The sequence below is a fragment of the Malaclemys terrapin genome, chromosome 3, assembly GCF_027887155.1.
Source record: "Malaclemys terrapin pileata isolate rMalTer1 chromosome 3, rMalTer1.hap1, whole genome shotgun sequence".
Classification (NCBI taxonomy): Eukaryota; Metazoa; Chordata; order Testudines; family Emydidae; genus Malaclemys; species Malaclemys terrapin.
This window is the reverse complement of record NC_071507.1, coordinates 66257284-66281723: the sequence shown is the minus strand read 5'-3', so window position 1 is coordinate 66281723 and position 24440 is coordinate 66257284. Positions and strand designations below refer to the sequence as shown.

At 40.7% G+C, this 24440-nt stretch overlaps 1 protein-coding gene across 4 annotated transcripts in view; it reads left to right on the top strand.

The window, feature by feature from the left end:
• Window positions 1–24440, top strand: part of CRIM1 (cysteine rich transmembrane BMP regulator 1) — a 308859-nt gene that overhangs the window by 216488 nt on the left and 67931 nt on the right. For all 4 annotated transcript variants that reach the window (XM_054022216.1, XM_054022214.1, XM_054022215.1 and 1 more), the window contains one exon: window positions 4480–4608. In XM_054022216.1, coding sequence (XP_053878191.1) covers window positions 4480–4608 — 129 coding nt within the window. The remainder of the gene's footprint in view (window positions 1–4479; window positions 4609–24440) is intronic.

Here is a 24440-nt window from a genome sequence, read left to right as displayed (position 1 = left end):
TAATTAAATTTAACATCCCTAAGGCGGAGAAAACACCACAGCAGCCCAACACGGTCATATTTACTTTCAGAACGGGAACTACACAAAAATAAGGAAGTTAGTTAAACAGAAATTAAAAGGTACAGTGGCAAATTTGAAATCCCTGCAAGCTGCAAGGAAACTTTTTAAAGACACGGTAATAGAGTCTCAACTTAAATGTATACCCCAAATTAAAAAACATAGTAAGAGAACCAAAAAAGTGCCACCATGGCTAAACAACAAAGTAAAAGAAGCAGTCAGAGGCAAAAAGGCATCCTTTAAAAAGTGGAAGTTAAATTCTAGTGAAAAAAATGGAAAGGAGCATAAACTCTGGCAAATGAAGTGTAAAAATATAATTAGGAAGGCCAAAAAAGAATTTGAAGAATTTGAAGCTAAAGACTGAAAGTAATAGCAATTTTTTTTTTAAGTACATCAGAAGCAGGAAGCCTGCTAAACAACCAGTGGGGCCACTGGACAATTGAAATGCTAGAGGACCACTCAAGGACTATAAGGCCATTGCGGAGAAACTAAATGAATTCTTTGCATCAGTCTTCACGGTTGAGGAAGTGAGGGAGATTCACAAACCTGAGACTTTCTTTTTAGGTGAAATATCTGAGGAACTGTTCCAGATTGAAGTGTCATTAGAGGTGGTTTTGGAATAAATTGATAAATTTAACAGTAGTAAGTCACCAGGACTACCCAAGAGTTCTGAAGGAAGTCAAATGTGAAATTGCAGAACTACTAACTGTGATTTGTAACCTATCATTTAAATCAGCTTTTGTACCAAATGACTGGAGGATAGCTAATGTGATGCCAATTTTTTAAAAGGGCTCCAGAGGTGGTCCGAACAATTACAAGCCGGTAAGCCTGACTTCAGTACCGGGCAAATTGGTTGAAACTATAGTAAAGAACAGAATTTGTCAGGCACATGATGAACATAATTAGTTGCGGAAGAGTCAACATGGTTTTTGTAAATGGTAAGACATGATTTCCCATCTATTAGAATTATTTGAGGGGGATCAACAAGTATGTGGACAAAGGGAATCCAGTGGATATAATGTACTTATATTTTCAGAAATATTTTGACAAGATCCCTCACCAAAGGCTCTTAAGCAAAGTAAACTGTCATGGGATAAGAGGAAAGGTCCTCTCATGGATTGGTAACTGGTTAAAAGATAGGAAACAAAGGGTAGGAATAAATGGTCAGTTTTCAGAATGGAGAGAGGTAAATAGTGGTGTCTCCGAGGGGTCTGTATTCAACATCTTCACAAATGATCTGGAAAAGGGATACAGTGAGGTGGCAAAATTTGCTGATACAAAACTACTCAATATAGTTAAGTCCAAAACAGACTATGAAGAGCTACAAAAGGATCTCATAAAACTGGGTGACTGAGCAACAAAATGGCAGATGAAATTCAGTGTTGATAAATGCGAAGTAGTGCACATTGGAACACATAATCCCAACTATACATCTAAAACGATAGGCTCTGAATTAACTGTTACCACTAAGAGACACACCTTGGCGTCATTGTGACTAGTTCTCTGAAAACATCCACTCAATGTGCAGCGGCAGTCAAAAAAGCTAAAAGAATGTTGGGAATTGTTAAGAAAGGGATAGATAATAAGACAGAAAGTGTCATATTGCCTCTGTAGAAATGCATGGTACACACACATCTTGAATACTGGGTGCAGATGCTGTTGCCTTCATCTCAAAAAAGATGTATTGGAATTGGAAAAGGTTCAGAAAAAGGCAACAAAAATGATTAGGGGCATGGGAGAGCTGCTGTATGAGGAGAGATTAATAAGATTGGGACTTTTCATCTTGGAAAAGAGATGACTAAGGGGGGATATGATAGAGGTCTATAAAATCATAACTGGTGTGGAGAAAGTAAATAAGGAAGTATTACTTAGTCCTCATAACACAAACTAGGGGTCACCAAATGAAATTAATAGGCAGCAGGTTTAAAACAAACAATGAATATTTCTTCACACAATGCACAGTCAACCTGTGGAACTCCTTGCCAGAGGATGTTGTGAAGGCCAAGATTATAACAGGGTTCAAAAAGATCTAGATTAAATTAATGGAGGATAGATCCATCAATGGCTGTTACCCAGGATGGACAGGGATGGTGTCCCTAGCCACTGTTTGCCAGAAGCTGGGAATGGGCGACAGGATGGATCACTTTGATGATTCCCTGTTCTGTTCATTCCCTCTGGAGCAACTGGCATTGGCCACTGTTGGAAGACAAGATACTGGGCTAGATGATCTTTGGTCTGACCCCTAGGGCTGTTATGTTCTGCTCTTAATTTAAGAGGTCCACAGACACTCAGAGTATGCCTACTGCATCTGGGAGTGAGGTCTCCCAGCCTGAGTAGACAGACTTGTGCTATCAGAACTTGAGCTAGCGCACTAAAAATAGCTGAGTGGATGTTGCCATTCGAATGGAGACTTGGGCTAACCACCTGAGGTAAAGCCTACTGGATAAGGTTGGCTTGATCCTGTGCGGCTATCACGAGCCACTGGAGCCACAACATTGATACAATTGTTTTTTGCGCACTAGCTTGAGCCCTGTAAGCACGAGTCTGTCTTCCCAAACTGGGAGGAACAGTTCTGGAAAACAGAATGGGAGGATATAAGTAAATACTTCTGTTCTACATATTTTAAACTGAATGAGACAGAACACTAGTTGTTTTATGAGCTGTTTGTTTTTGAGACACAGGTGATATTTCTGTGTTTTCCTTTCCACTTTCACTTTGTTTTAATTTCAGCTTGCTTTGATTTTTATATGCTGTTTCATCTGCTGAGTTGAAACTGCAGTGTAGTTTAAGACCCCATTCCTGCAAAGAGTGACTCTCGTGGCTAACTTTATGCACTGTGAGTAGTTCCCTTGAATTCACTGGGCTACTCCTGGTGCAAAAAGTTAAACATGTTCCTATAGGGTTACCATACGTCCGGATTTTCCCGGACATGTCCGGCTTTTTGGGCCTCAAATCCCCATCCAGGAGGAAATCCCAAAAAGCCTGACATGTCCGAGAAAATAGGGAGGGAGGGGCTGGTGGTGCTCGGCCGGGGGCCGGCGCCCCAGGGCCCGTGCCGAGACGGGCGGGAGACGCTGGGGCCAGAGCCTCTTGGCCTGTGCCGGCCGGCTGCCGGAGGGAGCGCTCGGCTGGGGGGGCCGGATTGGGCCGTACCCAGCCCCAGCCTATCTGCTGCCTCCCTGTTTCCAGCTTCCCACGAACATTTGATTCGCGGGAAGCAGGGGAGGGGAGGAGCAGGGAGCGGAGCCTTCAGGGGAGGGGGCAGAGTTGGGGCAGGAACTTTGGGGAAGGGGCGGGGGCGAGGAAGGGGCGGAGTTGGGGCAGGGCCGGGGCCCTTGGAGTGTCCTCCTTTTTTTAAATTAAAATATGGTAACCCTAGTTCATAAGTCTTTTCAGGCTAGAGGTCTAATTCTGTAATTAAAGTTGCTAAGTGTTTTTGATGCAACCTTCTAATGGATGCTGGAGGGAGAGTAAAAGATGGCAAACTTTTGCCTACGATTTCAATGGCACTGCTGCATGAAATAAGGGTTTACAGGGTCAAGACTGGTTTAATAATTGGGGTTTGTTTATATAAATAAATAAAATCAGTTTCTCTAGTTTAAACTGGGGATAAAAGTACTACTATCTGGGCTGTTGTGAAAACTATTCAATGTTTTAAAATGCAATCTAAATACTAAGTATTGCTGAAAGATGGAAAAAAGTTCTGGAGTTGCTGGTTGCAACCTCATTATTACTGTTGAGTTATTTTGCACTTCAGACAGGGATTTTCAACGTCTTTGTTCTGTATAAAAAAAAAAAAGCATATCTTCCCCAAAAATACAGCATTTTATCCTCTGATTACAGAATGAATTTTCTGAGAATTTACAAGTACTGTTGATCCATTAATTTGAATCAGATATCCCCCCTCCCCTCATATTATCTTAATAATGCAGTGTCCCTACATACTTTAAATTCACTGAAAATTTGTGCATTGGCTGTATTTGAAAAAAATAGGAATAAGTCATTTTTTCTTGTTTTTCATAACTGAAAGTTAAAATCAGTTTAGTGTGAACTGGCACTAGGAACACTAAAAAGTGCCTTAATCATAATTATTGGGTATCTGTGATTTGCCATAGGGCAGAGTTAAGGTTCTTTATGTTCCCTAACTGCATTTCCGTACCTCTAACATGTTAATACTAAATTTAAAAGAAACCCAAATTCTGAATTTCATGGGTTTATAAAGCTTGTTTTTATGCTAATTGCAACATTCCTGTAATATATTTACCTTAAATTGTTGATCTGTACTCTCAGCTGTAGCTTAATCTTAAAGAAGTTTTTGCCTGATATGATAAAACTTTATATATTAAAAATATTGCAAGAAGGGAATGGTTATTTCTAACCAATTATAATTACTTGTATTTATTTCTTTTTCTTATTTATTAGAACCAACATATATCACAATAGGTCCACCCACATGTGAGATTTTGGTGAACTGCACATTGACTGAAAAAGACTGTATGTACAGTTTCAGACTGGACCAAAATGGTTGCCGCATTTGTCAGTGCAAAACTAGTGAGTACAAAAATCATTGTGGTTCATACCTTTTTTATCAAGATGTGTTTTACAGTGGTAAAATCCTTTGTCTATTTTAATGTTGAGTAAAATCTTGGAAGTTTTGAAATGGAAATCAGTACACAGGTACATTACTATAATTCACTGTTTTAGGATTGATTATTTGCTTTGATAATTATTTTGTTTGTAAAAATACAATTGAAGCATTTGTTTGGAGGAAAAAAACATTCAGTATTACATGGATTTAACTAACAGCTAAGGAAAAAAGGTAGGTAAGATTTTGGGCTTCTCTTTGAAAATGTCCCCTTGGTAATTTTCTTAGAACTTTGATATTTCATTTTTTTCTCTACTTTAAAAAAATGGTTTAGCTTTGATAGAAATAAGTGTTTGTTCAGGTGTCTGATCTTTATAATTTTTTGCTCTTTGAACAAAATCATTAAAAATGCAGTGTTCATATTTTCTTGGGCTTAGTTTTTGGATGCCTTACACTTCATATTTATATCACAGATTCTCATCTGGCATGTGACTTTTATAAGTAAGATATAACTTTGTCTCTTGGGAGCACTGACCTTATGTCAGTCATGTTAGCACTGTCATAGGGAAACAGCAGAACTTGATTCTCAGTACACATTTCATTGAGAGTTTGTAGTATATGACTGAAAAATAAAATTTGAATCACTCCGCAGGGGACGTACGATTTGAAATCTCTGCATGCACAAAGAGAGAAAGTTTGCACTATAGCTGTCAGTCTACCTTAGGAGTTCTGCCAAGGAGAGAAGCTTTAAGCCAGGGGTGGGCAAACTTTTTGGCCTGAGGGCCACGTCGGGGAATAGAAATTGTATGGCGGGCCATGAATGCTCACAAAATGGGGGTTGGGATGCGGGATGGGGTGAGGTCTCTGGTTGGGGGTGCGGGCTCTGGGGTGGGGCTGGGGATGAGTTTGGGGTGTAGGAGGGTGCTCTGGGCTGGGACTGATGGGTTCGGAGCGCAGGAGGAGGATCAGGGCTGGGGCAGGGGTGCAGGTTCTGTCTGGGGGTGCAGGCTCTGGAGTGGAGCTGGGGATGAGAGGTTTGGGGTGCAGAAGGGTGTTTCGTACTGGGATTGAGGGGTTTGGAGTGCAGGAGGGGGATCAGGGCTGGGGTAGGGGGTTGGGTTGTGGGGAGTGGCTCGGGGGGGTGCACTCCGAGCGGCGCTTACCTCAAGCACCTCCCAGAAGCAATGGCATGTCCCTTTTCCGACTCCTACGCTGAGGCGCAGCCAGGCGGCGCTGCACGCTGCCCCATCCGCAGGCACCGCCCATGCAGCTCCCATTGGAGTACCTAGGAGCCGTAGCGGGGCCATGCCGCGGCTTCTGGAAGCCACGTGGAGAGGACCCTGCCCCTGTGCCCCAGCTAGAGCGCCGGAGCGGGGCCATGTGGCTGCTTCCGGGAGCTGTGTGGTGCGGCGCCTGCACCCTGGCTGGAGTTTGCCCACCCCTCTTTAAGCTCTGTTGGTAGCTTCACTGGAGTCCAAGCCCAAGGAGGTTATTTAGAGGAGTTTGTTTATTTCTCTGGTGGTAGAGTGCAAGAGATTGTAACAAAGAATAATATGTAAAGTAAAAGATAATAGTGGTAGCTCTGACTGTTTATTTTTTTTGAGAACCAGTTGTATTAAAAAGCTCCCATTGACTTCAACAGCAGCAAGGATGGATTGCATATCTATTTCCTGCCTTTTGAAATCTGAATAGGGTTTTCCCTTTGCTTCTTAAAGCAGAACAAGTCATTTACCTCTGCCAAATCTTGCATTGGCTGGTGCAGTGAGAGGAAGCAGAAACACTCCTGGAGTAGTCCATGCTTCCTAGGGAGACCTTTTTGTTCAAAAAAAGGGGCAAATGTGCACCTTCCATAGTGCTTGCTGAGTGCAGTGGTTATGGGTTAGAGTCTGAAAGCTCTTTCTAAACAGCGGACCATGCCTCTTTGAGACTTTGAAGTACAGGTCAGCACATTATCTGATCCTCTCTCCCCTTGCTCATTCTTGACTGCTATCATCCCCAAACTACATGCATGGGAAAGAATAGGGGTCCCTAAGTCCACATCTGTGCTTACAGTGGCACAGCTATACCGATGCCACTGTAAGATCACTCGTATAGCCACTCTATGCTGACGGGAGAAAGCTCTCCTGTCGACATAATAAAACTGCTACCACTGCTCAAGTAGATAATGTCGGCAGGACAGTATCTCCTGCCGACATAGCGCTGTGCACATGAGCGCTTATGCTGGCAAAACGTCTGTCTCTCAGGGCGGTGTTTTTTTCACACTTGTGAGCAACAAAAGTTTTGCCAGCATATGGGGTAGTGTAGACATGGCCTGAGTCCTCCCCACTACTTCTTGCACAGTAGTGCAGTAGAATATAGTATTTTACCTCTAATGAAGTATAAAGAAAATATTACGAAAGGGCTAAAGGTCAACCAAATGCTCTAGCGTTTTTTACCTTTTGAAATCAAATCTGTGTCCTGAATTGGAGAACTATTGCCAGTTTTGAAGCCCGGGGATGCATGCAGAATATTCAAGTATGTCATGCAATCCTGTCAATGCTAGAATGCTTCTGGGAGATTGCATTGTGGCAGGCTGAGAATTGAGACCTGCTTTCCTTGCAAATGGTATGAAGCTCAATTCCCATCTCATGAAAGCAGAGAAGAGCTGTGCTGCAGTATTTATATTATACTGTAGCCTTTAACTGCTCTTAAAACCAAAGTGTGAAGTCTAGTATTCTGAAATAAGCGTTGGTGTATGACTTACTGGCAGGGGTTTTTTGATCAGACAAAAATCAACTCAAAAATCATTCCACCACAGAAGTTAAATAAGAAAATGTATACTAGTATGTTTGTAGCTACACACACATGAAAAAACGTGTGGAAAAAAATGTGAATGTTCAGCACTTCTGCAAATTAGACCCCAGATTGAGCACCCAGAACATAAAGGAATGTATATTTAATAGCCACTCATGAAAAGTTTTGGTTAAAGTGACTTTTGCCGAGCATCACATAGCAAGTTGATGGCAAAGGCAAGGCTAGAACTGAGTTCTCCTGAGTAGCAGTCACCTGCCTTTAACTATAAAATCATCCTTTCTTTTCCTATAGTCCCCTGCCACTTTATTGACATGGTTTACAACTTCCAGACAAAATGAGGCAGGAATCCTATAAGCAGCCTAATTCATTCCACACCCTGATTCATTTCTTGAACATCATCCATCTTGAATGAATGAGGTAGGGGTATTGTAGAAAAAATAGTGTCTGGTCATGTAATTAAAGACTATCATATGGATATACACAAGGATGCAAAAATAGGTTAAACCTTAAACCTAGCATTTCCTGTCTTCTAGGATGGACCTAGACTGTTTTCAGTGGGAGCAGATGACAGAATAAGGAGTAATGGTCTCAAGTTGCAGTGGGGGAGGTTTAGGTTGGATATTAGGAAAAACTATTTCACTAGGAGGGTGGTGAAGCACTGGAATGGGTTACCAAGGGAGGTGGTGGAATCTCCTTCTTTAGAGGTTTTTAAGGTCAGGCTTGACAAAGCCTGTCTGGGATGATTTAGTTGGGGCTTGGTCCTGCTTTGAGCAGGGGGTTGGACTAGATGACCTCCTGAGGTCCCTTCCAACCCTGATATTCTATGATTCTATGATTTTGCTATCTCAATAACATAATTTTAACAGTGTTTTTTAAAGGCAAAAATAAATTCTATTATGTGCAACAGTAACAATCTATCCCTGGCATGACTGGGCTTAGTGGTCATAGTGAGAGCTGGGAGCCAGGAGGCCGGCTGGGTCTGGATACCAGGAGACCAGAATCTGAGACAGGCCAAAGGACAGACCAGGTATCAGGAGACAGGCAGAGTCAGGAGGTCAGTCTAAGACAGGCCAGTGGACAGGCTGGATACCAGGAGGTCAGAGTCAGATAGCACAGAGGAGGTGGTCCTAAGCAGGGAAAGACCCAGTTGCAGGCATGACTTCCTGTTCCTCGCTTGGTTTAAAGAGAAGCCTTGGAGTTTTGCCCACCAGATTCCTTGACTAGAGTACTGTGCAAAATCGGAGCTTCAAGTTCTGGTGACTGTTTACAGGTCACTGGGTGGTGGATCGGAATGTACGGGCTCCTAAGAGCACTGTGGCCTGGGATTCCAGATCCGTGGCCCTCGACAATCCCAGATCTCTAAACAACAGGGTTTGAATCCTGAATCTTTAGCACTGCAATTGAGACACCTTCCCCTGGAACAAAAGGACTAATTTCATGAGTTGGCAGCAGGAGAAGGCAGTGTTCATCTATGGACCCAGAATTGCTGGGTTACATATGCAGGAGTAGCCCTATCTAACAGATGGCATAGCTAAGAACAAATATTTGCTAATGTTGTTAAGTGGCTGAGACTGCCATGTAAGATTTGGGTTCTGTTTCTGGCTTGTCTAACTTGTGAGACTTTGCTCAATGATGGAGGTTGTGAAAGACATGGAATTATCATCACCAATTCACTGAAGTGAGTAGAAATCAGGGTTTCCTGGTTCTCAGCACAATGCATGTTCTTGTAATCCTAAGGGTATTTTATGGACACAGCCACAAGAGGGAGAGGATCTATTGTAGTAGCTCTGTCCTATCCAGAAGTTCATCTCTGTGTAGTCTCCTGAGATGAGGCGCTAGCATGCTGCATGTTCAGTGCAAATGGAATCTTAAGAGTTTTTGGTATCAAGTCAAAAGCAAACTACGTTGTTTGAAACAGAGACAGGAAATGGTGATTTTTCAAGCGTGTGTCACTACCAAATCTGAATGGATTTTCATGTTGCCAGCAAAAGGCACCTCCTTGACCCTAGGACTCTCCATCTGCCAAATATCCAATCCCACCACAAATTATGGAGGCATTAGAGTATTTTTAAAAGGCAGAAATTTGTAATGTAAGGGCTATGACTGCTCCTCCCATAATTAAATATGGCACATAAATGATACAGAAATTATTCCTCAAGCATGACATTGTCAGAGAGCATGATACCCAAGGCACCATGGCAGGGATGAAGTGTCTTCAGAAGGAACTTGAATACATGGATTTGTGAGATAAGGAAAAAAAAGGGGAGTCAAAGACAACCCCCAATTTTTTAGCTTGAGGGCTAGGGAAGATGATTGTGTTGATGACAGTGACAGAAAAAAGGGGTCACATGGAGCTGAGTGGAAAGAGATAGAGTTCAGTTTTGGCAGTGTGAAGCTTTCCAAATGAGTTAGGAGACATCCAGAAAGCGATGTCAAAGAAGGAGACTGAGATGCAGGATTGGATGAAGGCAAGTCAGGAGCAGAGGTACATCTATGGGTCATCAGTGTAGACATGATAGTTGAAACTGTGAACATATGAGAAAAAAGGGTATATAGAGAGAGCCAAGAACAAAGCCATGCAGGGTCCCCTACACAGTGGGAGAGTATAACCCTAAATAATTTCTCTTATTGTGTTACAGGTTAAAAATTTTGAAATGTTTGTAATTTCACCCCCTTAATTGTTGCTTACCCTAAATATACATATTTGGGGTTGTGGGTTTTTTTTTTTGTTTGTTTGTTTGTTTTTTTAAATCTATCCTTACAATTAATCCTAACCGTTTTTTGGTGAACGTCTCTCATCCATGACATTCAAGATGCTGGTGCATTTAATGTAGCAGCCTTTCTATTGAATTTAATATCAAATATAAGGCATATATGCATATTGTAAATGGAGAAATGTCTGAACACTTTCTGATGGTGAAGCTTTTCTGCCATTGTCGTGAAACAGCAACATGTCTCATGAAAGTAGGATAGTGGTATCAAAAAGTACAACATTCAACTAACCAGCTTGAGGACAGGCAAAAGAAAGTATTTTAGCTTTAAAGTAGGAGAGTCCTGGCGGAAGTAGGGTACTCTTATCCTTCAGTATAAATGTTGTTGCCTAACAAATGTGTTGAACCTCTGACAATTAACTATGAAAGATCATGAAAAAATGGGGAAAGATCAGAATGCTGGAAAAAACATAATGAGATAAATTCTTAGAACTGGAAAAGAGTGATCCTGACAGTAAATGTATGGTAAATCTCTAAATTCAATCCCCAGTAAAATAAAATACAAATATTATCTTTAAATAAACACCTAGAGGATAATGAAAACATACATTTAACAGGATGGTTTGTATTATGGTGAACAAATCATACCAGAGATTTTCTTTTCTTACTATAATTACAAAAATACCCTAAGGGGGAGGAGGAAGAACAATAGGTGGTAATAGTATACTGATTTTTGTAAAGAATATATGCCTCATGAAATCAAACTAGCAAAATTCATTCAAACTGTGTGAGGATCGTCACATGGAATGAAAACTGAAGGACTACAAAAGCCAGGTTACTTGCTACTAAATATTTCTTCAAGATATTGTCTGTACAAGTCCACATTCCTGGAGTCGTATGTGATATGTAAATCCCAGAACTGTTTAAAGCAATTACTTATTAGGGCCATTTGCACTCAGTACACTTATGAAACATTTTATTTAAGCAGGGTTTTAAAGAGTCTCAACACTCCAATCCTCAGTTTTCATCCATATACACCGCTGTCCTCGGGAGCCAAAAAATCTTACCGCGTTATAAGTGAAACCGCGTTATATCGAACTCGCTTTGATCCACCGCAGTGCGCAGCCCCGCACCTCCCCGTAGCACTGCTTTACCGCGTTATATCCGAATTCATGTTATATCGGGTCGCGTTATATCGGGGTAGAGGTGTATTGGAAATCAATAGAGAGTTCTAAAGGAAGGAGGAACGGTTAGTGTGGATCTGTGGAGGCAGTATATTCAGAAAATTCCAGTTACTGTTAAGTAACCCTAGTTTTCTCCTTCATAAATTCGCCTCCCAGTTCCCCACCCCTGAAGATGAACCAGCAGTAGCAATCCACACCAAAAGGATGGCTGAGGAGTGCTTAATTTAAAAGGTACTGTAAATCAGCTCTCCTGAAATACGATCTGGCCTCAGCATCAAGAGAATAATGATGGGTAAAGATATGTAGGTAGCTCCTTGTAGCCACACTACAAATCTCAGAAATGGACACTATACAAAGGCATGCTTAAAATGCTGCCATAGCTCTTGTTTAACATTAGGACCAGCTGGTATCTGAAACTTTGTCTGCAAATTAGAAGACAAAATACAAAACAAACAGATCTTCAAAAGTTTATACACCTCTTGGATTTCTCTTCAAAAGCCATAAGTAGCCTGGATGATTTATAAAAAGAATGGCTGTCTAGGTAATGGATGAGAGCCTGCTTCATGTGAAAATTATTGAATAAAAGTCTGCCCGTGAATAAAGGGATCAGGAAAAGAAACATGAAAAGAAATGCATTATCTCCAAGATAAAATTCTGAGACCGTTTCCAAATTTTAGGTTTGGTCAGAGTACCAAGGTGTTCATGTGAAAAAAAGTAAATGGAAGATAAGCTTATATCTAAGTTTAAGAGCTTAGATTTTGTTTTACACACATACCAGAGAAGACCAATTAAAAAGTCAAGTCACAAGGCTAAATAATAAAACTAGGATAGATGTTCAAGTGGAAGATCCTTTATGGATTAAATTATGGAATTCTTTATGGACTAAATTGAATCTCCTTTAGGCCTGATTCTGAGAATATTGAGCACCCTCCCAAATCTTGTTGAATTCAGTGGAAGCTGGGCATGCTCAACACACCTTAGGGTCACGCATGGGCCATTTGTGTGAAGTTCTGTCTGACAAGCTATGATCCATTGAGATGCCATGCCTTGGGGGGGCGGGGAGAGATTCCATGCTGATAACTATTGCAGCTAAAATAGCACTTGTCACTCTTAGAGGGTTAGCTGCACTGATGTCCCCTTTCAGGTCTCTCTGAGAGTCCCCCTGTAGATGTTTACACCATATGCCTTTACCTATCCGTGGGCAGAATTCCACTGTTCTCCCACTTCTAGACCAGACCCTGGGCTACAGTACCACGTGCATCAACCATTCTTGCCCTGCATGTCCAACTGAGTTTGGGCACCTGCAGTTCTTCCCTTTAGGAGTCTGACCAGTGATATAGTGATCAGACAGCCTTCTTAAAACAAAAATATTGTTTATTTTAGCAGTAGGAACAAAGCAGATTTTTAAAAAGTAAACAGTCCACATGTGTGTCTATCTTACCTAAATGTTTAGCATCCATTGATGGCAGACTAGGCTGTCCCAAGTTTTCAGATACTCCTCAGCAGGGTCCTGGGTCTTGGTCTAGTTCCCTCTAAATGACTACTCCCTCTCTTGAGAGAGGGTCCCTTTTAAATCCCTGCTACAGTTCTTTTGTTTTGTGCTCATGGGCCTTTTCCTATCCCATTTAAAATCAGTTGTTCTTCATGTGCTGGTCCCTGTGTGTATTCTACTCGGTAACTCATGTGCTCCAGGCGCCTAAGAAGATTTTTTTTCTAGTAGTTTCTGTTGGTCTGAACTTTTTCCCTTCTTGTGCTTTGATCTGAGAGTATAAGGGACAGTTCAGATTGACCGCCTCTCCAGTTCCTTCTAATTGCTGCATGGTCAAAGATAGAACCCTCCAGTGTCCACAGAGTTGATTCTCCTACACTGAACATGCAAGTATTATAAATTGTAGATCACATATATAAAAAAAGTCTTAGTTTAGTTTAAGTAGTTTATAAGAGAGACAGATTTCAGGGAATACTCTCACTCTCACACTCTCTTTCTTCCCAGTACGGGACTCCAATTATGCCCAGGACTCTGGGTGTCAAGAACTGCATCTCCTGCCCTGTTCCTTCCCAGTCAGCAAAAACCATCAGAGGTGCCTCTGCCTCAGAGAAGCTTATATCTCTTCTAAGTGTAGCATCTGTCATTCCTTCCTACCCTGTACCCATTAAGTGTAGGAGGTTCAGGGTTAGAAAACACCTCATGGAACAGGCTCTGAGGTCCCAGTTGGATCTGGGCTGGGCAGACCCTCCTATACAGCAGTCTGAGATATTGAGCGCACTACCCAGCACTGCCACTTTGGATGGAGGGACAGGCAAAGGTAGAGGTAAGTACTCCTCATCTCAGGCTCACCACGAGGGTAAGAAACACTCTGTAGAGTCTACAGAAAAATACTGCTCTATATCCATTTCTGAGAGGAGATCTGATTTGCCCCTATGCTATTGAGGTCAGGTGACTATTCGTGCCTTGTGCAGGGAAGCTTAAAAACCCATCAGGATTGTGGCTAAGAGATCCTCCTCTTCTTCACTGTCGGTACTAAGTAAAAAGCATAGATAGAGTCCTGCAAATCCATGGATATCCATGGACCACTGCAGATTGCGGATCAGATGCCGATACAAATTTTGTATTTAGAGCCCTGCAAGTCTGCATACATCAGCTTTATATCCACAGATATCTGCCTCTGCAGATGCAGATATCAGTGGGTCATTTTGCGGATCAGATGCAGATACAAATTTTCTTTCCATGCAGGTCTCTAAGCATAGATGGATATGACCATCGGTAACAGCAAAGAATTGACCATCATCCATACATCATCAGCACTGACATGCATTTGTGAGCTGACACCGAAAGCTCACAGGGGAAAGACACTTTGTGATGATGATTACACAGCTTTGGAGAACATGACCATCCTTTCAGATCTGAATCTGAACTGTCTGTCAGAACTACTTCTTATAAGGAAGATCATGACGCCATCAGTCCACAAGCATTATGAAAGAAGCTAGTCTGCTATTCCTTCTTGTGGCTGGGATAGTTCCTCAGTGATTTTGACACCACTGTCTTTGAAGATGGGAGCCCACATTTTCTTCATTGGGCAATTCTGCTATGGGAAAAGGACAGTGTCACTGGGTGGGCTGTTGCTGCACCCACCTCCAACCATGTGCTGCCATGCACAATCTCAGTTACAGAGGTTTATTCTTTTATAGCAAAGGTTAACAAACAGAAGGCAGTCTTAAGTCAAAACCTAGTCCCCAGGCTTCAGGGCCACCCCTCCCAGGGGTCTCTGGCTCCCCGACTTCTGGCAACTTTCTTGCCTCCTCCAGCTCTGCTCCCCTCTTGGAACTGCAGCCGTGGGATTGCTCCTTGATCCCCTGGCCTCATTGGCTACAGGGACTCACCACAGGACTTAACTCCTGTCCAGTGTGGCCTTTGCTGCCCAGGGCTCAGCCTGTCTCAGTCCTCCCTCCCAGGGCTCAGCCTGCCCTAGTCCTTCCTCCCCCTAGCTGCCTAATAGCAGCCCATTATAGGCCCAGGTATAGCCCAGTCCACTTTAATTAGCTGGATTGAGCCCAGCTGCTCCAGTCCAGGAGAGCTGGGCTCAAGCTGTTCACAGAGACTGGTTACCCTGTGACACTCATCACCTTCTCCAAGAGATATCAACCATGATGAGTCTCAGGAGATTCTAGAACCTCTGACACATCTGTGCAAGATGGGGTATCCTCCTTAGAACTGATGGTACCCTATGCCTTGGAGTCCATTTCAACCCATCCTGGATCCACTATCCACTTTGGTTACACTATAAAGTTCCTCTTCCTTCACCCTCCAAAAACCCTTTCTCCATCCCTTTTCAAGGGCCACTCTCATGAGATGATACTTTATAGGAGGTAGACTTGCTACTTTTAAGGGGAGCCATAGAGCCAATACCATCTCAACATTGGTGAAAGGGATTTTATTCCTACCATTTTCCTAATCCCCAAGAAGAAAGGAGGACGGAGAGCCATATTAGATCTCCAGTATCCTCAGTGCCTTTATCAAGTGTGACCTCCTGCATAAATAACAGAGGCCATAATACTTGCATGAATTAATTCCTGCTTCAATTCCAATAGCTGTGGGTGAACTAGAGCATATCTTTTAGGGGGAAAAAATCTGTCACAGCTATCATCAAGCTCCCCCTGCTGGACACTCACCAGGCTGCTGTGTTTGGAGTCCAAATGTTAGAGCCATGTGCTTTTAAGCTTTCCTGAGTCTGGATCTCTAGGTGCACAGTCATGGTGCTAGAAAAAGAACTCCCTTCTCAGACTGCTGTGGTCCAGCTGCCTAGATCCTGTGACTAGAATCCACTCTCTCAACACCCTCCTAGTTGCTTAAGCACATCCTTCAGATTTCCAACCTTCTGGGCACTCTCTTGTTTACAATTAACTTCTTCAGTGATGTGATCGTTGAAGTAAACAGACACAGGTTTTACAAAGGTTTCTATCATAATTACTCTTTACTTTAAACAGCACAAGAGATACGCAGATCTAGGTTAAAAAAAAAACACATGCCCTTTCCTGTCTGTTTCCTCATTAGTCTTGAGCATTCTTTGTGATTTAGTTAGTCTCTAAGGCATTCAGGATCCCCTCCAGAATATGGAGTGTCTCACTCTGACCACTGCGGGCAGATTCCTTCAGTCTCTGTTGGTCCCACAGTCAAAAAGATCCCTTCTGCTATGAAAGCAAGCCCCTTTGTTCTCTCTCTTATCCCAAAGAATCCTATGTTTTGATGAGTCACATTGACGACAAGTTATTTCCTTGTGCTGTTTCTTGGGAAATTCTGTTCAGTCAAACTATAGTCAGAGAAGCTTGAGAAAACTGGTTCTCCTAAGGCTTCAGCCAACCCATTGTCCTAAGGAATTCCCATTTGAATGGGAGCCCTTCAGGTTAACAATTTCTGTTGTTTGTTCCATTCTTTCTTCCATAAAGGGTGTGTGATACATGATGGTGTCTTTGTCAGCCCATGGCTGACTAACTGCGTAACTGAGGGTTATAGATGCACATAGAATTCATAATCTCAAACAGAATTCATAAATTGTATGTAGTGTAGGTGTAGCTGTGTTGGTTCCAGGATATTAGAGACACAACGTGGGTGAAGTAACTTCTGTTGGTAAGAGATGCTCATGTCAGAAGTTGGTCCAATAAAAGATATTACCTCACCCAACTTGTCTCTCTAAGTTTTACATAGACAGATTCCCCAAATCATCACAACATCCAATCCTGATTTAAAGATTTCCAGTGATGGAAAATTCACCACAACCTTTTGTAACTTGTTCCAACTGTTAATTACCCTCACTGTTGAAAAATTTCATCCTATTTCTCGTCTAAATGTGTCTAGCTTCAGCTTCCAGCCATTTGATCTTGTATCTTTGTCTGCTAGACTGCAGAGCCCTCTTATCAGATTTCTGTTTCCCATGTAGGTACTTATGGACTGTGATCAAGTCATCCCTTAGTCTCATGGATAGTCTAAGTTGACTGAGCTCCTGCTGTCTATTGCTATAATACTTTTTTCAATCTTTTATTCATTCTTATGGCTCTTCTCTGAACCCTCTCTAATTTATCAGTATCCTCCTTGAATTGTGGACACAATAACTGGATGCAGTATTCCAATAGCAGTTATACAAGTGCCAAATACAGAAATAATATAACCTTCCTATTCCTCTTCGATATTTCCCCGTTTACATGGCAAGGATCAAATTACCCCTTTTTGCCAGAGTGTAACACTGGAGGCTTATGCTCAGCTGATTATCCACCATGACCCAGTGGTGTTTTTCAGAATCACTGCTTCCCAGGATAGCGTCCTCCATCCTGTAAGTATGGCCTACATTCTTTGTTCTTTGACATATGACCTTATATTTGGCTGTAATGAAAAACATATATGTTTGCTTGCACCCAGTTTACCAAGTGATCCAGATTGTTCTGTATCAGTAACCTGTCCTCTTCATTATTCACCACTCCCCCAGTCTTTGTGTCAACTGTAAACTTTATCAGTAAATTGTGTAAGGCCAAGGACTGAACCCTTCAGGACCCTCTAGAATCACAGTTGCTCAATGATGATTCTCCATTTACAGTTAGATTTTTGAAACCTATCAGTTAACCAATTTTAACCCATTTAACGTATGCTGTGTGGATTTTGTATCATTTTAGTGTCTTAATCAAAATGTGTGGTACCAAGTCAAACGCTTACAGAAGTTTAAGTTTATTACATTAACACTATTACCTTTATCAACCAAACTTGTAATCTTGTCCCAAAAAAATCATTAGTTTGACAAGATTTATTTTCCATAAACCCAGTAGGATTGCCATTAGTTATATTACCCTCCTTTATTTTTTTTATAAATCAAATTCCTTATCAGCCATTCCATTATTTTTCCTGGGATCGATGTCAGGCTGACAGACCTATAAGTATTTGAGTCATTCAGTTTTTTAATATTGGCACAATATTAGGCCTCTTCAAGTCGTCTGGAATTTCCCCAGTGTTTCAAGATTTGCTGAAAATCAACATTAATCTTTTAATTAAGAGCATGCCTAGTCAATATTTAGAAGCATCTATAAACACTGATCTCCTTACTCAGGTTGAGAAATGCTAAAATTGGTCCTCTAACTATTATTTAATTAATTTTATTTCACTCCTTATGATCTAGAAGCCATGTCTGTTCAGCATTGGCATGTTCTAAAGGCAGCTGTCAGACTAGGTATAAACTTGTCCTTAAAGTATGTTATATCCAAGGATTTTTTTAAAAATCTTCTTGTTTTATCATTTCTTGTACTGCTTTTATTTTAGTCAGTCCCAGCTGTATTCCTGCTGCTGCTAATGTTTGTCACAATTACATCAGCTCCTGCTTAGCAAATGAGCTTCAGTTATATTGATGCATTTTTCTTAATTCTCCAACAGCCTGTGATATGGTCTTTCTAAGAGTTAGCCACATCACCACATTGTTAATGTAGACTCTGACTCTTTCCATCATCCTTTGTGGAACATTTCTAGACCAGAACTTTTTCCCATATGGAAGCCAAAGTATGTGTTACTTGTGGAAGTGGGCCCAGGTAGTGAAATTTGGATCTGAAACCCTATTCAATTCCACACTTTTCAAAGTTCAGGCATATTAATATTCATTGTTCTAGTATGCCCATTACATCAACAGTATTACAACGTTTGAATCTGGGTCCACCCTTTCCCAAAGTTAAGGGGGATGCAAGCTCAGTGTTTTGGTTCAGGCCATTCTGAAGTTGAACGTACACATTTTTTTTATTTTTGTTACTTAATTGTGTGTGTCTAAATTCATGTGATGAATCCAGGTTTGTAAAATAATGTGCCTCATATCTCATTTTTCTCAGTAACGATCCCACATTATATTCTCACTGAGTTCTTTAGTATCCATGCACATGCTGAGTGTCCTGATACCTTTATTACACATGCTATTGAATTCACCCAGTCTGTGGGCTGCATTTGGCTATTACATTAATTCACCACTATCATTCTGTTTCACATTTCCCTTAACTCTTGTCTCAAGGGCACCTGTACTCTACTTAGGGCATGCATTACACAATGAGTCATGTCTTTCAGTTGAATGGTATATGTACCCCCTGAATGTGCCAGGAAATTGCTTTTCCCAGGCCGCAATTGCTGCTGCTTATCTAGGCTGTTTTGGTTTTGGACACTTTGGTATTTCACTGTTTTAAAAATAAATCTAATCAGCCTCAGCTTTTTACTGGTTTGTTCTCCCAGAAAAGACTATTTACTGTAGGAGCTATTTAAAAAATAGTTTCTATCTTTACCATTATGCCGAATCCTCCTTAATCTGCATGTTACCTGCATCTCAGTCAGTTCTTCATAGGCTTTCATCATCACCTCTTTTTTTCCATAAGTGTTGTCTTCTACATTAGCTCTTTCAAAATCTTCCATATCATCTGTATTGCTTTTGCTCCTGTGAGCAGTATTGTCTGTTTCTAAAAGCTACAGTTTTTTAGTCTTAACTTGTTTTGCACTTCAGTATACTGTACTGTCATTCTATTGATTGCCCCATTAAACCTCACAGCTGTGTCCTTATCTTCCATTGGCATTCAATTCTTAGTGTCCTTTAAACACCTCTCCTGATAAGCACACCATTGCAACGTGATTTTTCTTTTACCTTTTGCACAGTTTTTACCATATGATGAAAAATTTGTATGATGCTTCCCACCAAAAAGGTTGCACTTTGTCTCAAGTTCACTCTTCTTGATTAGTTATTTCCTGAACACACATTTCATTTCAGCTTCTAGGGCATGAGCCCAAATTCTGCCCTATGTTACATTAAGGTAGCTCCATTTATGTCAGTGGGTTGTATGGCTGAATTTATCTCACTTTCTGCCCTGTTACTATTTCAGTCTTTGTCCTTGATTTTGCAGAATATTCCTCAAATGTTACTATGTGCTTCACAGTTTCTTATGTTGCCTTCCAGGGCTAGCTGTGTTTTTCAGAATGCCAAATTCTGCAATCTTCATTTATAATGAGTTCACTGTGGTTGCTTACCATGAGTAAGGATTACATGGACAGCCCCTAAGTAAGCACTCTTGTATCTTGTATCAGAGGGGTAACCGTGTTAGTCTGAATCTGTAAAAAGCAACAGAGGGTCCTGTGGCACCTTTGAGACTAACAGAAGTATTGGGAGCATAAGCTTTCGTGGGTAAGAACCTCACTTCTTCACATGCAAGTAATGGAAATCTCCAGAGGCAGGTATAAATCAGTATGGAGATAACGAGGTTAGTTCAATCAGGGAGGTTGAGGTGCTCTGCTAGCAGTTGAGGTGTGAACAAGGGAGGAGAACCTGCTTCTGTAGTTGGATAGCCATTCACAATCTTTGTTTAATCCTGATCTGATGGTGTCAAATTTGCAAATGAACTGGAGCTCAGCAGTTTCTCTTTGGAGTCTGGTCCTGAATTTTTTTTGCTGTAAGATGGCTACCTTTACATCTGCTATTGTGTGGCCAGGGAGGTTGAAGTGTTCTCCTACAGGTTTTTGTATATTGCCATTCCTGATATCTGACTTGTGTCCATTTATCCTCTTGCGTAGTGACTGTCCAGTTTGGCCAATGTACATAGCAGAGGGGCATTGCTGGCATATGATGGCATATATAACATTGGTGGACGTGCAGGTGAATGAGCCGGTGATGTTGTAGCTGATGTGGTTAGGTCCTGTGATGGTGTTGCTGGTGTAGATATGTGGGCAGAGTTGGCATCGAGGTTTGTTGCATGGGTTGGTTCCTGAGTTAGAGTTGTTATGGTGCGGTGCGTGGTTGCTGGTGAGAATATGCTTAAGGTTGGCAAGTTGTCTGTGGGCAAGGACTGGCCTGCCTCCCAAGGGGTGTTGAACTGAGTCTTGCATCAGTGGTATGTCTGTCATTAAGTTTGCCATGCAGCCATTAGGGAGGTAATCATCTTACCGGACCACAGATTCATCACAGGAATCAGAATCAAAGCTAGTAGTCAATATTGCATTTAGTAGTAGTCTGTCATTCAGACATAGGTATGCCTACGGACTCAAAGATGATCTGCCACTACAGCAAAGCATTTGTTAAATAATTTTGGTGCTGCGACTTTGACTGGAATGGAAAATTAGTGATTTGAAATAAACAAAAAGGGTATCTCATTTATAAAAGCAAGAAATTAGTGATATGAATGAGTGCTAATGAAGAAACTGCTAGAAATGTAACAAAAAGAAGCTGTGAGCTGGAATCATCACAAAGGAAATATTTAATTTAAGGAATGTTACTCAGATCTTTGTTGTAAATCAGAAATTACACATTGCACACTTACAGGTTTCCTCATGCAATTTGTGCATCTGTATGTGCAAGATGGTACATCAATTCATAAGGCTATTCTCACAATAAAGTAGTCAGTCATAGAGCTGGGAAGATGTTAAGTGTGAAAATCATTGGGACCAAATCCTTTGTCTTGTTAGGCGTGAGGTGTTTGTTAGGGGATATTTTACCCAAAGTTACAGAGTTAATTCCAGAATATCATGCTGTTAGAAAATGTAACTATTTTGAAATTCAGATTTTAAATATTTATTCAAAAACATAATCCTTTATTGTAGTGTACAATAAAACATTTAAAACTTAATCCAACCTTTTCTTTTCCCTTACACATAAAGTATGTTTAATAAAAATGCTGATTTACAAAAATGTGACTAATGGGAGTGTTTGAAATACATAGAGTTCTCAGAAGGTTTTTCCATAGACTTTAATTTATCTGTTTATCTATTTCAGTATTTTTGATCAATAATATCCTTCCTGTCAGTATAGAAGCCTTTTGATGACCTGATTTATGTTAATATTAAATGGTAGTTCAATAACAATTATTGAATTCCTGATTAATATTGAATTATTTGAATTCCTGATTAATATTGACTGAACCCTTCCATGGCGCTCTTTCTGAGAGGCAACAGGGTAGCTGCTCACCTCACTGATGCAGGAAATATCTCTTACATCTTTTCCATTTTGTCACTCCTGTTGTTCAAAATGTATATTAGTTTGTTACAGGCAGTTGTTAGGCATTTTTGACTACAGTGTTGTCCACATTCTGATGGTACCGGACTATGTTTCCTGTATATCAAATTGCAACATTGTTTTTCTTGCTTTCCCAATGTTTGACTAAGATATAGTATCTGAACTTTTTGAGACTGAATCTTGAAAAGATGGAGACGATGGTTGGCATGGAAAGCAACTTGAGGAAATGGTAATGGTTGTGACTGCTCTCGATAATAAGCAGCTTTTTGAAGCCCTGTTCACTCTTTGATTCCCAGGTTACTGCAGTGGCTTATGCCATTACTTTTTGTTTTTTATCCACAATATCTAGGAGAAAGTGGCTTTTCTATGATAATGTGGAGTTCACTGTAGTCAGTCACACTATTGAAATTTTCATGTCTGGAGTCTTTTCTGCTTGTTTGCATCTTTGAAGACCTTTGGAAGCCTCAGCTAGTACAGAATGTGGAGCTCACCTGTTCATTCAAGTTTGGAATGAGTGCATTACACCCATGTTCTGCAGACTGCGCTGATTTCCCATCTGCTTTCAGATGACATTTGTTCTAATATCTACAGCCATACGTGGTTTCTGATCCAGCTTCCTTACAAGCTGCTTCTTTCCCTTGGTACTACCATGATGGCTGAGGTCAAATGAGGCACTTTTGCTGACCATCCTTAGATGTGCACTTTTAGGGATAGACGACAGAGTATTTATAGTAGAGTCCTTGGCTGTGGTTCTGGCTCTTTGCCAGAGCTCCTTTCACTTATCTGCATAGCATAGCATATAGGACAACTTTCTAGTAAAGTATACACATGCATTTGTATGATCAATAATAGTAAATGGGCAATATGAACATAATAAATGTCGTAAAAGAGCTATATAGTATACAAATTCATTGAGTAATCAATTAGTAGTAATATCAAATTAGCACTTACCAAATGAAAAGCCTTTCAATAATAAATCACCACTAAAATTATTATCTAAGAAAATCTGCACTGCCTTGACACTGGATCTTCCAGTCTATACATCAAATGGCATATAATCTGTTTTTAGATTATAAACTTCTTGGGGCAGGATGTTGTCATCCTCTGTGTATATTGCTGCGTTGAGCACATTGATGATGCTGTATAAAACAGGATATTAGATATCTCTAATATTATGTGCTGAGTTAAGATATAAAATGCAACACTAACACTGCTGTCTAAAAGTGATACAATGAACTAATCAAAGCAAAATATAAGAAGGAAATTGTTTGCTCATCTCTAGTCCCAAATCATGGCTGATGTTAAGCATAATGGTGTCTTAGGGACTGATTCAAAGCTTATTGATGTCAATGGAGGCTCCAAGAAAGAATTCTTTTGCCCTCCTTCACGACATTTCATGCAAGATCTGCGGTATATTTAAAAAAATTAAAAGTAACAATTAAAAAATAAAATAATAAATGACATCCTTAAAACATAACTGGAATAATATGTTTGAATGAATTAAGGAAGTATACAAACCATAAAATTGTATTTTATTTCTGCTTCCATTTCTTTGTTTTTGTTCCTCTCTCACTTTTTTTCTCCCACATTCTTTTTGGCTATATATTCCATTTTCTTTCTCATGCTTACCCTAAGCTCACTCCTTCCCTCCTTATTCCTGCCAAGACAGGTTTGGGACTCAAAAATTGATTTACAAGATGCTTATTTTCACATGTAAATCAGATCTTCTCATCCAAAATATCTAGAGTTTGTGGTGGGAGGAGATCAATACCAATTCAAGGTCCTCTTTTGGAGACACTATGATATGTGGAGTATTCACAAACTGTTTTTGAGCAGTAGCAACATATATGAGCTGTCCTAGTATCTATGTACCCTTACTTAGACAATTGGCTTATCAGGGTGTCCTTACAGGAGGACCTAGCAAAAGCTACATCACAGATATGTACCTTGTTCCAAACACTGGAGTTCAAGAAACCAGGTCATATATTTTATTGGGGCAGTTCTGGATTCTCGGAAAGGCAGAGCTTTTCTTCCAGAAGAAAGGCATTTCAAAATCCTTACAGCAATAGCAATAATACAGGAGAACTCTTGTCAAACAGTGATTTTTTTTCCTCAAGTTGATGGGCTTTATGGCTTCAGCCACACAATTTAATTCTGTACAAATATCTGAAGATGAGGCCTCTACAACATTGGTTAGCAAGATACTGTATTCCAAATACAGACAGCATGTTTATGACATTGACACTACCCGGAGATCTGTTCCTGTGACTCATATGGTGGACTCAATATCGCGATGCCCTCAAAGGGATTGTATTCAACCCCTAGCTGCATCAGCTACAGTCACTTCCAATGCTTCCAGTTGGGGCTTATTAAAAGAATCTAACAAGTCACTGGCATTCCAGGGAGAAAAAATTGCTATCAACATTCTAAAATTTAGAGCAATATATTGGGCTCATAAATACTTTCTCGCTCATCTATGTGGCAGCGTGGTTCAGGCAACTCCTTACAATATTACAGAAGTATTTTACATGAACAAGTGGATGGGGGTTGTGGAGAGAGACACGTTATAGCCACCTGTGCAAAGAGGCTGTAGTTCTGTAGGAGTGGT